This window comes from Ochotona curzoniae, unplaced genomic scaffold (genome assembly GCF_017591425.1).
Source record: "Ochotona curzoniae isolate NIBS_2020 unplaced genomic scaffold, NIBS_Ocur_1.0 scaffold_4763, whole genome shotgun sequence".
NCBI classification, from domain to species: Eukaryota; Metazoa; Chordata; class Mammalia; order Lagomorpha; family Ochotonidae; genus Ochotona; species Ochotona curzoniae.
This window is the reverse complement of record NW_024467123.1, coordinates 2020788-2037346: the sequence shown is the minus strand read 5'-3', so window position 1 is coordinate 2037346 and position 16559 is coordinate 2020788. Positions and strand designations below refer to the sequence as shown.

Genomic DNA, 16559 nt, shown 5'->3' with positions numbered 1-16559 from the left:
GAAACGCCTCCACGAAGTTGTGCTGTTGGATTCTGTGCATAGAATTCCCAGACTTGCTCAGGCATCACGGTCCTCTCCATAAGCCTTAGCTTCCACTTTCAGGGCTTCTTTGGCAGTGTTCTACCGCAAGCTGCGTTTTATTGGAAGAGCACGGGGCTTTCGAGAAACGTTAACAGCACCGATTAGATAAATTGTGTAATGTCCTGTATTCTTCAGCAGAGCTTTTTTTTTTTTTTTTTTGTTTAAATATTTGTGGTTTGGTAACTTCTTACATTGAGAACTTTGCTTTCTCACACCCCCTCACTGACTGAATCTTCCCCAATCTATTTCCTCATTGATTTATTTGTGTTAACTCAGTAGTTTATCCTCCATGCTTTTTATCCTGCCCCTTAATGATCCAGAAAAGGAAACTAGGGGTGGGGTCATCGTGACAACACTGCAAAGATCTAAGGATACAAATTAGGCCACTCTACTTTGTCTGGGACAAGGTCTGTAAGAGCATGGTACAAGGTGGAATGCAGCCGTGTGGCCCCAATTTGCTTCCGGACCTTCTCTAGTTGTCCAGTTGTCGCTGATGAGCACGGACCAGGCAAGCAAAGGCCAAGGCCACGCCCGAGGCAGCCCCTTCCAACTCCCCAGACAAGTGTGGCTGCTGCCTCCGAGCAGAGCGGCAGCCTGTGAGCTCATTCCTTTTGGATGAGCTGCGTGTGACCTTCCCCATGTACTCTGTGGGCCCACACTCTGGGATCGTTTCAGTCCAAAATGTAGAACAAGGGGTACACTCTTTGGGCCAGCACCAACTCTCCCGACCAGCCGGCAGGGCAAGCTCGAGGTGCCCACTGACAGCTTGTCCTCCGGCACAGAAGCCTCTGCTTGGCAGAGCTTTATAAAGTGCCAAGCCAGAGAAACCAACGCAGGTAGTGGCCCTTGTCGGCAGGGAGTGGTGGGGATGCTGTGTGTATGTGCAGCACACACCTCCATGCCACCAGTGGGCGTGGTGCTCAGGGTCTACCCCGACCATGTTGCCCTGAGGAGGATTCTGGGGTGCATAGTACAGTTCTCCCAGGCCTCACTGCCATCTTTTCATCAGAAAAATACAGTAGTCATTATTTACCTTTTAAAATTTGAGCCATAGTCTTAATGAATTATTTGGGTGGCCGGATGAAGTGAAACTTGGACCTTGGAGTGTGGGGTGGGGTGGGAAGCAGCAACATGGTTACTGCAAATTCAGAATCCTTATCTGCCCAGACCTGGCAAACTGCAGCCTGATTTCGGCACGTGCTCTAGGTGCTGAAGTGACAAATGAGAAGAGGGCCTGGGACTGGGTTTCATGTGCCACAAAGAGATCCCCTCCAAATAGGTGTGAGACGAGAGAGGTCCGGGGAGAGTGTGCCCCCTTGTACTCCCTGTGTCTTCCCGAGGAAGGAGGGTACGGTGCCCGAGGAAGGAGGGTACGGTGGGCTTTTTCACCCAGGACCCCAAGGAGCTGGCACCACTGCCCGGTGGCTGTGTTACAGAGCTCGTGGGAAGGGCCTGCCAGGGTTTCTGTTGCTTTGGCACCGCGGCTGCGTTTGGCCTTGGCCTGGGGCTCCCTCTCCTTGGTGTGCCTGTCTAGTTGTTGGCACTGATGTTGGCGAAGTGCCTTGTTCTTGTTTAGACACATGCCAGCCTGGCCATAGGACAGAGCAGTGGTGTCAGCCACCCCGCCTCCAGCTCCCTGCTGCTTGCTGTTCCAGTCCTCTGATAACGCTGTTTCAAAGCAGTTCCCAGGTGGTACCATTCTTGGCCCGGTGCTGGGAGTTGGAGTGTGCTTGACCATGCTGTGTGTCTGACAAAGCTGTTTGCGTGTCATAGCTGTGCGGTAAAGAAGTGTGGCGTGAATGAGTTGATTGCCTTGAATGAGTTGTTGGATTTACTTTTTGGAAAATAACTCTGTGGTCATCCTGAACTTTTTTTTTTAAGGATTTGTTTATTATTTTTATTGGAAAGGTGGGTATACCGAGAGGAGGAAGATCTTCCATCTGATGGTTCACTCCCCGAGAGAGCACAATGGCCGATGCTATGCCGATCTGAAGCCGGGAACCAGGAATTTCCCCCAGGTCTCCCACACAGGTGCAGGGTCCCAAGGCTTTGGGCCATCCTCGACTGCTTTCCCAGGCCACGAGCAGGGAGCTGGATGGGAAGTGGAACTGCCGGGATTAGAACCGGCACCCATGTGGGATCCCGGCGCATCAAGGCGAGAACTTTAATCACTACGCTATCCTGCTGGGCCCCCATCTGAACTTCTTATGAAGTCCTTTTGAAATGTCTAAGTGGACATTTACAAAATTATAGCAGTGTTTTGACGTCATGGAGGTGACCTTTGGAGCTCAGTTAAGATCTTGCCATACAGTGGAGAAGCAGCTATAAATGTTGGCAGGTGTCAGTCAGGAGCTGGCCATTAAAAATAAATTCCCCAGTGTAAACCATTAACGGTTCTAACTCAAGAACTGGAGGAAAGGCTTGTGTAGTGAGATATATTTGTTAAATGCATCGGGAAAGAGCAAATTCAGTGCTTAGTCCTGGTTTATGAAGTTGAGACGCTTGATCCCTAGGCCTCTGCCTGCACAGTACCCAGCCTGCATGGCACAGCGGACGTCTTGAATGTGTTGCTTTCTCTTGTCAGTACCTCAGCCTGGCCCCGAAGCTTTCCAGATGCTGCCCAGCTGGCCAGTCTCCTGAAGTGGCAGCCGATGTGACGATGATTGCACTTGGTCTTTGGTCCTTATTACCAAAGGCATGTGGTGTCTTGGCCTTGATGTCACGGACTAGAGTGTAGCAGTAAGTCATGAGAAGGTAAAGCGCGAAGCCAGGAGTCACAGCCGCATCCTCTGTGTATCCGTCATGTATTTGTGCATCACGAGTGAATCTGAGATGGTTATACTTACAGGTTGACCTGTCTTGCCAGTGTGTGTGTGTGTGCGTGCACGCGTGTGAGCCAATGGCACAGCTGAATGAAGTTCCTGATTGGACCTGGGTTTTGGTGATATATTACCAAACTTTCTGATTTTGTTTAACATTGACCCGAGGGTCAAACACTTCTGTTTTTATTCAGAATGATGAAGTACAGAATGTAATAAAGCATTCCAAGAATTGTGCAAGCACATTGCTGTAAAGGCAAGAGGGCATCATTGCCTGGGCCGACGTGCTGGCTGTCAGGTTGCTTGAGAGATGTGGCAGTGTTCTCCGTTAGCGTTTTGGGGTAGGAGGTGTTCCAAGAGCCTGCTGTGCTGACCTGAAGGGATCTGCCCTGCTGGCTGCCAGGGGTGTGGTCAGACTCTGGAGGGCTGGCTCCCTGGGAGAAGAGGCTTGATGAAGTGGAGCCAGCGCTTCCCCAGAGGGTCTCTAAGTGATCCACTCTTGCGTCTGTACATGTGATCCATCAGTGGAGTGCCTCCACCAGCCAGGTCTCAGCATCCCCACAGCTAACTGTGTAGCACGTGAACCAAAGTGAGAGTAGATTTCTTTAAAGGTACAAATAAGGGGCCGACAGTCGGCCTGCTGGGCACACGTGCCACCTGCTCGGCTCCTGATCTCCCGCTTCTGGCTGGGGCAGCGTTGGGAGGCAGCAGGTGATGTGCCAAGCCATTGGGTTCCAGGCGCTGGCCCGCCGGGGCTGTTGCAGACATCTGGGGAGCGCTCCATGGCCGAGAGCTCTGTCCTGCTGTCTGCTGTCTCTCGTGTTTCTTTGCCTTTCAGAAAAATAAAAGGAAAAATGAAGAGGCTAACACAGTCTTTCTTTTGGTTATAGTTGGTTATAGTTTTGACTTGTTTGGGTTTTTAGATCCAGAATGAGTGGATTCAGAAGGAATTGCTTATTTTTAAGAACCAGATTTATCCTTGGAATACTGTGTGTGTGTGTGTGTGTGTGTGTGTGTGTGTGTGTGTGTGTGTGTGTGTGTGTGTGTGTGTGTGTGTAAGAGCTGAGTTGCAAAGAGAGAAGAAAAAACAGAGCTCCTCTATCCGCCAGTTCAGCCCCCAAATGGCTCTAACAACCAGAGCTGGGCTGGATCAAAGCCAGGAGCCAGAAACAACTTCTGGGTGTGCCATGTGGGTACAGGGTCACAAGCACTTGACCTGCCCTCTGCTGCTTTCCCAGACACATAGACAGGGAGCTGGATTGGAAGTTGAGCAGCTGATGCTTGAACTGGTGCCCATATGGGATGCCAGCACCACGGCAGAGGGTTAGCCTGTCATGCTATGTTGTTGGCCCCAGAATGCTCACTTTCTAAATCGTCAGTGTGGAAGATCATTGTGTGTGTTTGCTAGGTCTCCCCTACCGAGGTTCTACAGGCCGGGCGGCTTCCCCGCACAGTCCGGAGGCTGGAGTCCCAAGGTGCCGGCAGGACTGCCTTGCTCTGTGCAGATCCTCATCGCCGGGGCTGCCAGACTAAGGTCCTCCCCGCTGACCTTGTTTAAGCTTAATGGTATCTTCAGAAGACCCAACCTTTCAACTCAGCCACGTTCTGAGATACTGGGGGTTAGAACTTGAGCATGAGCCTGCGAAGAGTGGAGACCTAACCTAGTCCGTGACAGAGGTCAGCAGGTAGGACCAAGTGAAAAGGGCGCCTGTAGGAGAGATGGAGATGGGGCTGAAGAATACTGGCGGGGGCTTGGATCTAAGACTGTAACTGAACGTGGAGGGGTCGGAGAGGGAGGAGCCCAGCGTGACTCCCGGGTTTCTTTGCTCCAGAAGGTTCTGGTGAGGGGGGCAGTTGGGTACAGCCTCAAAGCCTGAGTGGGATCAGCTGTCTGTCCACTTCCCCCATGCTGTGGTGTGGACTGTGTATGTCATGCATGCGGCTTCCTGCCCCGGGACCTTCACTTGAGTGCATCTGAAGACCCTATCACCATCTTAGTTCTTTAGAATGCTCTTGTTCTGGTCTTGATAATTTGTTGAAAAGTTATCTCAGGCTGAAAGTTCTCTCCGGTAGCAGTTGGTATTTGAATTCATTTGGGGCCATTTATGCAGTATCAGCCGCCTGGCTGCATACATCCAGTACCCAGCAAGGTGAGCTCAGCAAGTTTCTGTTTCTGCGAATAACTTGTCAGTAGGATTGTTACACTCCGTTGTGTCTCTGGTCTGTTTTAATCAGAGCTTGAACCCTCATACCTGTTTGTTTTACTTGCAGAATGAGAAGACTTTGGGACATTCCATGAGTCATTCAAGCAACGTTTCTAAGGTAGAGAACTACTGCAATGCCATCTGTGAGCGCATTGGTGTTTTGCTGTTCTTAGACAACTCGTATGTTTATATGCATTTTCCTTACAGCTCAAAGGGGGAGGAGAGTGGGGGACTGTCATTAGGAAGAGTTTTTAAATTGTACACTGTGTAGCCAAAAAGATACTGTATGTATTCTTTGGGTGATGATCAGATGGGTAGAATTGCCATGTCCTTAAAGATCTGAGGAACTTTTAAAGTGAGGATGTGACAAGCATGTGTGTTAAGGATGTTTGAGGTGATGGTTGGATAGGTGTGTGCAGTGGGTGCCTTCCAGGAGAACTGCTCTCCCCTTCTCCTTGCTGCTGGTTTACGTTTGGTGCCTTCAGCGTCTGTCTCCTGGAAGTAGGTTGTAGTGAACTGTAGCCACCCTGCTGTGCCTGGAGCAGTGCCGCTTCCTCCTACCTGGCTTGGCACCCGGCATCTGGCCTGCCTCCGTTTCCTCCCTACTCCCACCCCTCTAGTCATCACTCTGCTACATTCACGTCGATTTTTAAAAATCTTCCGCGTGAGAAAGAGCCTGTGGTAGATTCCTGTCTGACTGACTTCACCTGACATGATACCCTCCTGTTGCATCTGTTTCAGAAAGCTGCAAATGATAGGATTCTTTCGATGGCTGAGTAATACTCCATCGTTTATGTGTGCTGCACTGTCTGTCCGCTCGTCCACCATTGGACATCGAGATTGTTTCCGTAGGAGCCTGGCACTGCGGGCACCTCTTTGCTGCGCTGATTTCATTTCCTTTGGGCAGATGCTCGAGGGGGGATAGCTGGGTCATACAGCAGTTGGGTTTGTAGTTTTTGAGGAAGCTCCGTGCTGCTCTTCATGGTGGCTGCCCACATTTACATCAGCTTTGACAGTGTTCATCTTCTTCCTTTTTTGTGTGTGTGTTAAGATTTATGGTAACTTGAAAGTTAAAGATATGGGGTGAAGGGGAGACAGAGACAGATTTTCCAAATGGCTGCACTAGCCAGGGCTGGGCCAGGAGCCAGGGGTTTGTTCTGGATCTCCAGTGTGTGTGTGTGCAGGGGCCTAAGCACTTGGGCCTTCCTCTGCTGATTTACCAAGCCGTCAGCAGGGAGCTGGATTGGAAGTAAAGCAGCCAGGACATGAACCAGCACTGTGGGTGGAGGATTCCTGTGCCGCACACTGGCCTCAACGATGTGGCAGTAAGAGTCTTTCTGACTGGAGTAAGTGTATCTCAGTGTGGCTTTGATTTGCTTTTCTGTAGGGCTATCGATGTCGGGCATGCATTTGTAATCTTGGCCATTTGGAATTGTTATGTTGTAAAATGTTTGCATCATTTGTCTGTCTTTAAATTGGATATTTTTTTTATTACTGTGCTTGTTCCTTCTATTCCCCGAATATCAACGCCTAGGTGAAAGTTGGCCAAAATTTTCTCCCACCCTGTGGGTTATATTTTTATTCTGCTAATTGGTTCTTTTGCTGTGCCGAAGCTCCTTAGCCGTTTCCTTTGTCTGTTACTACTTTCACTGCCTCTGTTTTGGGGTCTTATCCCCCCTAATGTATTGCCCACACCAGTAACTTGAAGTGACTGCCCTTCATTTTTCTAACCTCATCATTGTTAAGCTTAGGTCTTTGATACGTTCTCAGTGTGAGGGACAGAAGTGGGGACGCAGCTCCAGCGTTGTGCACGGGCAGGGCCTGGGCTGAGGCATGTCCTGCTGGCACAGCACCCCGTCCTGAGGAGGCCGCCGCCGTTTCTCCGCTGTGTGTTTCTGGCACCGAACCTGAAACTCTTGCTAGATTTCTGTAACCTGTTCCTGTGCCCATGCAGGACGCGTGGCACTTAATGTTTTCCTTGTGAGGCCACCTTGAGTGTCTCATAGGAGAGCAAGCGACTCGTGGGGAAATTCCATCTCTTGTAGTCAGTTTTCACCAGAGTGTTGACTTGATTGGAACTGCACTTGGCAGAACATAACGAAACTCCAACTGTGGTGCTGTAAACACTTGTGGGTTTACAGAGTTTAGATAGCAAGATATCTGAAGGTCGGGGTGCAGGACTAACTCACTTGCTTTGTCTTTTCTCTCTGTGCTGTCTTCTCACTGCCCGGCCATCCTCCGTCATGGTGCATGTCTCGGTGGGAGCTGAGCTGCCTGGCACCTTGGCTGTGGCCTTAATAGGAATGGGGTAGGCCATCCGTTGATAGGGGCCCTTTTTGGCAGGAAGCCCCACCCAGCTTCCCGAGTTTTGCCTGTGCCTCTTTTTGCTGGAACTGGCTCACAGGCCACCCCCAGCTGGAAGGCAGATAGGAAAAGGGCAGGCCTGAGATGCCGCTCATGGCTGCTGCCACGTCTGCACGCGGCCCGCTGTTCGCATGTGACCGCATCAGCTCAGACATGGGCTCGACTTGTGGGTCGTGTAAGTTCTTTGTGGGCGTGGACCTTCTCCCCGTGTTTGGTGTGTGGCCAGTGTGGCAGAGATCCTGGCAGGACCGTGACGTACACAGTGGGACACAACCTGTCCTGTCTCAGGGCCTCCTTGATGCGCCAAAATGGAAAGTTATTAACAGCACGAATGTTTTCATTAAATCATCTTTTAACCTAATCTGGTAGAGCCTCTGTGACATGAAATGACCTTTTCTTGGATGTATTTGTGGTCTGATCCTATTCTTTCACTTGATTTTGTATCAAAGGAAGGCTATAGCGTGTGAGGCATGGCATTGCAGGGTAGCTACAGCTCCCGTCTCTGAGTCACAAATAAATACAAATTATATAGCCTTTTAAAAAGAGACAATTCAGTTTCCTTCAAGAGCTAATGGAGGAAGCATATTGAAGTATTTCTATGTATTATTTTTTTTTAGAACACAGATTTGTTTTCTCATAGTTGTAGAGGCAAAAGTCTGAAATCTGGGGGGGTTTCTCTGGGAGAAGGCTTGCTGGCTTCCTTTAAACCCCAGCATTGCTGGCTGTGGCAGCAGCAGTGCTGTCTCTGCCTCCATCTGTCTGAGCCTGATTTCCGCTTATCTGCCACTGAGCCTGGCTGTCCTTCTTGCTTCAAAAACACCTCTGTTCCATGAGCGCAGGGCTCTGACTTGTTTACCCTGACCTGTCATTGCCAAGGCCAGAGGGCGGCCCTGGAGGTTCCTGGTGCATGCTAAGCCGGTGATGGCAGGGTGTGCCCAGCACCTGAATACACTTCATACCTTCCTCTTGCCCTGTCATCACAACTGATTCCAGCCCTTCTGGCCAAGGCCTTCTCAGATTCCAGAGTCTTCCAAGCTCTGCCTACTTTCTGGCCTCCTCCACAGTCCTTGCACTGGAGCCACGACATGAATTCCAGTGCTTCCTGTTGATCTTAGAATAAGGTCCAGCTCCATACCTTGGCCTGTGACTCTTACAGGGACCCCACCTGGACCACTTGAAGCCTTGCCCAGTGCAGTGTCTTCTGGTTACCATATGAGTGGTCAGACAGGCTAGCCTCCTTCCTGCCCACCTGTGGACATGCGGTTCCCTGCAGTGGAGAGGCCTCCCCACCATCACCCCTGCTCGCCAGAATGGCCAGTTCCTCTCTTTGGTTTCTTCTAAGGCTCTGCTTCCTTAGAGGTGTTCTCCCTCCACCTCTTGAATCTACGTCACATCACTCGATGTAGTGTGACCTTTGCTCCCTCTGTGTCATGCTCCATTTGTAATGATACTGGTGGCCTGTCTAGAACTTCTTGTCTTTGGGCATAGCAGGATTCTCCTGACCGTTGCCCTGCTCTGTTGCCTGAGTGCCTCTAGGGGCTGAGTGAGCTGAGTGTGAAATTCAGCCGCCCTGGCACCACCTGGTGGAGGACCTAATTAGAGGCCAGCAGAGCATCCTGGAGCCGTCTTCCCCAGGTCCCCCACCCACAGCCCGCTTCTGTGCCACCCTGCATAATCATTTTCTGAAGGACCAGCTCAAAATAGATCACTGCATGGTCTCTGAAATCACGTGTTTGGTTAGTTTTGGAACACACAATGTAGCTGCTTAAAACTATAATGCACTCCTTGGCTTGTTACTTAAACATATGTGTTATTCCTGGTCCTTTATGAGGCAGAGCCAGACAGAGGGGATACCTTTAGGAGACTGTGTGGTAGAGAGAGGGGGGGAGTAGAGGCTGGACCATCTTATGTACTGTCACACCTGGGAGCCTGTGCCTACTAAAGAACTGCCACTGCAGGTGCTGGGGAGGGAGAAGCAGCAAGGCACTGAGCAGAGCCTCGGAGCAGACCCCGGAGAGAAGGAGCTACCTGTCCACTAGCACTGTGCCTTTGCACCACCGCCCCTCCACCTGCGTGTGAGCCTAGCAGACCCAGGGCGGCATTTGTGAGCATGACACACGTTCACACCCCGTCCAGCCCTGGACCACGTGCCAGACGTTGTGCTGTGAATACTGAAGCAGACAGTACCGGTCGGTGTGTGGGCCCTCGGGTGGAGCCAGAACCTGGAAAAGGATCCGCAGGGGCTGGGATGGAGAGTTGCAGGGGGACCTCAGCTGAAGGGATGGCAGACTGTTAACGGCAGGAAGGAGTCGGCCAGGGTTGGGCTGGCCCACAGTGGACAGATACTTGGAAATGTCGGTACTTGAGGTGGCCAGAGAAGGCCAGCCCTAGTCACCGGAATGACAGCTTCACGGTGCTCAGCTGCTGCTGCCAGTACACTTTGAGCTTCTGTTGCCTGCACTTTTTGGCCTGAAATCTTTCAGAGACAGGTTGGAATTCATGCTCATTCTGTTCTGCCAGGATTTCTTTTCTTTTTTGTGAGACAGGAAGAAAGAAAGTACTCTAGCTGTTCTGCGCCCACATGGTCACTGTGTCCCTTCGCTGGGGCTGGAAGCCAACAGCTTAATCCAGATATTGTACATGGGTGAGGAGCCCAAGTACTCAAGCCACTGCCCCTGCCCCTCAGCACTCACTGACAGGCAGCTGGAGTTCTGAGCTGCAGTGCTGCTGTTGAATCTGGGTGCTTCAGTGGGACATGGTATGTTACTGTATGCCTGCCCCTTGCTAGTGTCCAGATACCAGGACCATCCTAGGCAAGGCTGATCCCAGAGGCTGGTGGGGCCTAGCTTGTGGCATCTGAAGGCCAGCGCACAGACATGTGCTGTTTGGCCCGAGGAAAGCCCGAAGTTCAGCAGTGGGAATAGGCTCTTACCAGGTGTCAGAGTTTTCTGAGCCACTTGATGATGGGTCGCATTTGCCCCAGGGAGAAGGCCCTGGAAGCTTGGTGGAGAGTGCCTTCTGCCAAGTCCTCTAAGTTCTAGCCATCGCCAAAGGCTGGCAGCCTTCAGACCATGTTTGGGACTCGACTCGTTTCTGCAGGTGCCATGAGTGTGGTTTGTGTCTGGTAGTCAAGTGTTCTCCAGTGGCAGGCAGATGGGGCGTGCTAATGAGCAGGTGGAGTTACTGCTGTGCTTTTGTTCAACTGGTGGTTCCCAGGGCGTCTGAGCACTGGCTACCCTAGACCTCTTGGCTCTTTTCCAGTGTTGTGGCTCCCTGGAAGAGTTGGGTCAGATTCAACCTGGAAAGGGAGACTGGCTGACCCACTTAGGCTTAAAAAGGGACAGACCGCATGAGGTTGTCTGGGGAAGTGGTTAGTTTCTCCATTCCAGAGGCCAGAGGGGACAGCTCAAGTTCCTCAGCCTTAGACTTCTTGGAAGGTGGAGCATGTGTGTGTGTTTTTGTGCCAGAGACCAGCACATTGACTCTCCTGTGACAGAAATAGGGCAGTGAGGAGAGATCCAAGATGGGTGATTGTGGAAGGCTGGTGTAGATGACTGTGAAGAAAGCTTAGGGACAGGATCCAGAAGAGTGGGGAGCTGGAAGAAAAGTGCCAGACGACATGTCTGAAACTCCTACAGTTCTCCGGAGGGAGACAGGTGCCGTGAAGGCAAGGAAGAGCTTTGGTAAGCTCACAGGATTGCAGCTGGCAACTGACAGCCTGGGAGGGCAAATGCCGATTGCAAACAGGGATGCAGACAAAGCTGGATGAGTTGCAGACCCATACAGGGAGATAACCAGCGTGAATCTGTCACCCCCCAGGGATTCGGAGGAAGGCAGAGGAGCCCAGAGTGTGGAACACTTGTGCAGGAGAGCAGTCTGAGCAGTAACCCACAAGTGCTTGCTCAGGTGTCCTTCTGAGCAAAGAGGCAAGGAGATGCCACTGAGGGGGGAGAGGCTGGCGAGTGGACAATTTGTGACATGGACATGCAAGGATAGGTCTAGGTGTGCTCATACCCAGAGAATATGCACTCTGAGGTCCCTGGGGAGAAACCAGGAAGCCTCCAGGGGGAGTCACGGGATCTCTGCGGGACAGAGTGTGGCACGGAGGCTGAGTCGCTGGGAGGAAGCAGTTGTCGGTTGCACAGCAACCCGGGTCAACACGCAACACCCCAAGACTCGGTCAGACTTACTAGATCTACATTGACCCATGAGCGCCATCTGCTGCCTGAGGGTGGCAGATCAGAGAAACCCCTCCCACCCTCCAAGCAGGGACACAGTGAGTCATACAGACAGGTATATCAGAAAACGCCAGAAAACCATCAGAGGCAGAAAGCACGCAATTTGACAGCCATAAGACAGCCCACAGATCTGAAAAATCATGGGGAAATGTGGAAAAATAGGGAATACTCCAGACCAGGGACCAGTGCTTTCCTCAAAAATGAACAGAAGACCACCTCAATGCTAAAGCTGCAGGATGAAGATATGGGGGAGCTCCCAGAGAATACAAAAAATCATTACGAACTTTTCAGAGACAATGAAAAATGTTGGGAAGAACTTAAGGAATTAAACAATAACATCATCACAAAGATAAAACAGGGCCAAACTGAAGTACTAGGGCTAAAGAACACAGTGGAAAGCGTAACAATGGAATGGATGTTGCAGAAGAAGGAGCATCAGAAGTGGACAGTAACCAGGTGGAGAGCACACAACGGATTAGGCATCTGGAAGAAAATCTGAATAAAGCAAAAAAAAAAAACTCTCTAAGAAATGAATTATATAAAAAAATCAAAAATGAGAGTCACAGAAGTTCTTGAAGGAGTGTAAAGAAAAGGAGAGTTACAGGAGGTGTTCAATGAAATTATGAAAGAGAACTTCCCAAATACTGGGAACATAAGGGAAAGCCAAATACAGGAGCAGCAGAGAACCCCAAACAGGTTAGATCTGAAAAGACCTTCACCCAGACGCATTGTGGTCAAGCTTCCCTCAACTGAACATAAAGAAAGAATATTGAACCAAACATGAAAAAAGGAGCGGATAACAACCAAAGGAAAACCAGTCAGAACCACTGGACCAGCATTTTCCAGATTCTAAAACAGAAAAACTGTCAATCTAGGATAATATATCCAGTAAAGCTCTCATTTGTATTTGAAGATGAAATAAAATGTTTTCATAGTAAAGAGAAGTTGGAAGAATATGCCAAGACTAAGCAAGCCGTAGAAACATTGCTCAGAAATGTGAAGTCAGAAAGAAAGGAAGCTAATCACAATCAATGATGGCAAAGAGGAAGATCTTCCCCCCAAAAAACATAAAAGAATCCAAAGTTAAACAAAGACCACCACACACACACACACACACACACACACACACACATGACATGACTAAATCACCACCTCTCGGTTATAACTCTGAATACAAGTGGCCTAAATTCAACAGTCAAAAGACATAGATTAACAGAATAGATCAAAAAGCAGGACTCATCTATTGGTCGCCTATAAAAGACATATCCAATCAACAAATATTCAAGGAAATTGTGAGTGGAAGGATGGGAAGGGATATTCCAGGCCAATGGAAAAGAAAAAAGAGTGGGAGTAGCCATTTTAATACCAGACGATTTAGACCTCACCATGAAAAATATTGAAAGAGATAAAGAGGAACACTACGTAATGATTAAGGAAGTCATATGCCAAAAAGGATTAGCCATAGTGAATGTATATGCACCAAATATAAGAGCACTCAGCTATATGAAACAATTATTAATGAACCTAAATGGAGACATTGATGGTAATACAATAGTAATGGGAAACGTTAATACTCCATTAACATAGGCAGATCAATGAGACAGAAGCTGAGCAAAGAGGCAACCGATCTCATACAGACAATAGAACAAATGGACTTAATAGATACGTACGGAACCTTCCGTCCTACGGACACTGAATATACATTCTTTTCAGCTGTTCATTGGAACCTTCTCCAGGATCAGTCACATGATAGGTCACAAAAAATGCCTTACCAACTTTAAAAAAATTGAAATCGTAAATTGAAATCTCACATCACCAGAGAGGTAAACTAGAGATCCGCAAATCAAAACACCCTAATTTTTAAACTCTTGGAAGATGAACAACATGCTACTAAACGAGCAATGGGTCAGAGAAGAAATTGACAAAGAAATTAAAAATTACATGAAAACACAAACACAATCTACTAAAACTTGTGGGATACTGCCAAGGTATTGTTAAGAGGTAAATTCATCGCAGTTGGCGCCTGCATTAGGAAACAACAAACACACCAGGTAAATTGACTAAGTATATACCTGAAGGAACTAGAAAAAACAACAGCAAAAAACAAACAAACAAAAAAACCCAAGATCAACAGAAAAAAAGAAATAATCAAAATGAGAGAAGTAGACCAAATAGAGATCAAAAGGACAATACCAAAAAATCAATGAATCAGAAAGTTGGTTATTTGAGAAAATAAGCATAATAGGCACCCCTCTAGATCAACTGACATACAAAGCGGGAAAGGGCAAGAATTAATAGTGTCCAAGATGAAAAAGGGAACATAACAGCAGACCCCTCAACCATACAGAGAATAATAAAAAGTTACTACAGGCAATTATATGCCAACAAATCAGGAGACTTTCAAGAAATGGACGGATTCCTGGACTCATACCAAAACTAAATCATAAGGCAACAGAAAATATAAATAAACCTGTAACTGAGACAGAGATGGAAACAGTAATTAAAGCACTCCCAACAAAGAAGAGTCCAGGCCCAGATGGCGTCTCTGCTGTCGTCTACAAAGCATTCTAGTGGAACTGACTCCAATTCTTCATAAACAATTTAAAATAATTGAAGAGGAGGCAATCCTTCCAAACCCTTTCTATGAAGCAAACATCACCTTACTACCAAAGCCAGACAGAGACACAACAGAGGAGAGTTATAGACATATCCTTGATGAACACTGATGCTAGAATTCTCAGCAGAACTCCAGCCAACAGAATACAAAAGTACATTAGACAGATAGTTCACACAGACTAGGTGGGATTTATTCCGGGCATGTAGGGATGGTTTAGCATAAGCAAATCTATCAGTGTGATACACCACATCAAAAAAACTGAAGAATAAAAGTCATATGATAATCTCAACCAGTAGAGAAAGCATTTGATAAAATTCAACATTCTTGCATGCCAAAAACCCTAAGCAAAACAGGCCTAAGAAGGAACACTCCACAGCATAATCAAAGCGATTTATGAAAAACCCAATGCCAGCATCATACTGAATGGGGAAAAATTGGAAATGTTCCCACTAATATCTGGAACCAGACAAGGCTGTCCACTATCACCACTGCTGTTTAACATAGTACTGGAAGTACTCACAACAGCTACTAGGCAAGAAAAAGAAATTACGGGAATTCAAATAGGAAAAGAGGAAGTCAAGCTTTTCAGATGATATGATCCTCTATATGGGGGACCAAAAGAGTCAATAAAAGACTGCTGGATCTTAAGTGAGGGTTCGGTCAAGAGGCAGGGTACAAAATAAATGAACAGAAATCAACAGCCTTAGTGTATGCAAACAACTTCAAGGCTGAAAAAGAACTAATCAGCATGATACCCTTCAAAATAACAGAAGATACTGAAATACCTAGGAATAAACCTAACTAAAGATGTGGAAGATCTCTATGAGGAAAATTACAAACCATTGACATAAGAAATAGAAGACCTCAGAAAGTAGAGAAATATACCATGTTCCTGGATGAGTAGAGCCAATATCATCAAAATGGCCATATTACCAAGAGAAATGTACAAATTCAATGTAATTCCAATCAAAATACCTAGAACATTCTTCACAGAGCTGGAAAAAAAAAATGAAACAAAGGTTCATCTGGAAGCACAAAAGACCATGAATAGACAGAACTATCCTGAAGAATAAGACCTTAGCTGCAGGGATCACAATCCCAGACTTTAGGACACATTTTAGGGTGGTGGTAATCAGGACAGCCTGGTACTGGTACAGATGAATCAGAAAAGAAGACCAATGGAGCAGAATAGAAACCTCTGAAGCCATGTACAGCCATCTAATCTTTGAGAAAAGAACAGAAAATAATTCAGGAAAGATACAAGGTCTCTTTAATAAATGCTGTCGGGACACTTGGATAGCAGCCTGCAGAACTAAAAAACAAGGTCCCCACCTCCCACCATACACAAAGATCAAATCTAAATGGGTACAGGACCTAAATCTACACCAAGAAACCATTAAACTTCTAGAAGAAAACGTAGGAAGTACTCCACAAGATGTAGGCACAGGCAAAGACTTCCTACAGTATGACCCAAAGCAAAGGAAGTCAAGACCAAAATAAGGCAGCTGGACTACATCAGACTAAAAAACTTCAGCACAACAAAGTAAACAGTCAACAAAGTAAGAAAGCAACCAACCAACAGAGTGGTAGAAAATCTTTGCACACTGTGTAGGGGACAAGGGGCTAATATCCAGGATATACAAAGAACTGCAACATAACCATAGCAAAAGAAATAAACCAGCTAAGAAATGGGCAATGGAAATGATCAGACACTTCTCAAAGGAAGAAATACAGATGGCCAACAGACATATGGAAAATTCCTCACGCTCCCTAGCCATAAGGAAAATTCAAATAAAAACAACATTGAGGTTCCACTTAACTCCAGTAAGGATGGCACACAGAGATAAAACTACCATCAGCACCTGCTGATGAGGATACAGGGAAAAGGAACCCTACTCCACTGTTGGTGGGAAGGCGGGCTGGTACAGCCACTGTGGAAGTCAGCATGGTGAATACTTGAAGTTCACCTATGACCCAGCAATTGCACTCCTAGGAATATATCCAAAGGACCTGGTACGCGAGAAAGCAGCTTGCATCCCTGTATTCGTTGCAGCACAGTCGACAATTACAAAAACTTGGAAGCAGTCTAGACGCCCATCAACAAAGGACTGGATAATGAAGCTGTGGTTCATCTATTATATGGAGTATTACTCAGCTGTTAAAAAGAACGAAATACAATCATTTGCAGCCAAATGGGCCGAATTGGAGACCATTATGCTGAGGGAAATGAGTCAAT

The 16559-nt window shown here is 47.7% G+C and overlaps 1 protein-coding gene across 7 annotated transcripts in view; it reads left to right on the top strand.

Moving 5' to 3' along the window:
- Positions 1–16559, top strand: part of MARCHF8 (membrane associated ring-CH-type finger 8) — a 106453-nt gene that overhangs the window by 72832 nt on the left and 17062 nt on the right. For 5 of the 7 annotated variants that reach the window (XM_040970415.1, XM_040970422.1, XM_040970416.1 and 2 more), the window contains exon 3: positions 5172–5222. The exons of 1 other annotated variant lie outside the window; for it this stretch is intronic. In XM_040970415.1, the coding sequence (XP_040826349.1) occupies positions 5172–5222 (51 nt within the window). Of the gene's footprint in view, positions 1–5171; positions 5248–16559 lie in introns of those variants that run through there. One more of the 7 variants, XM_040970421.1, reaches the window with a different exon arrangement.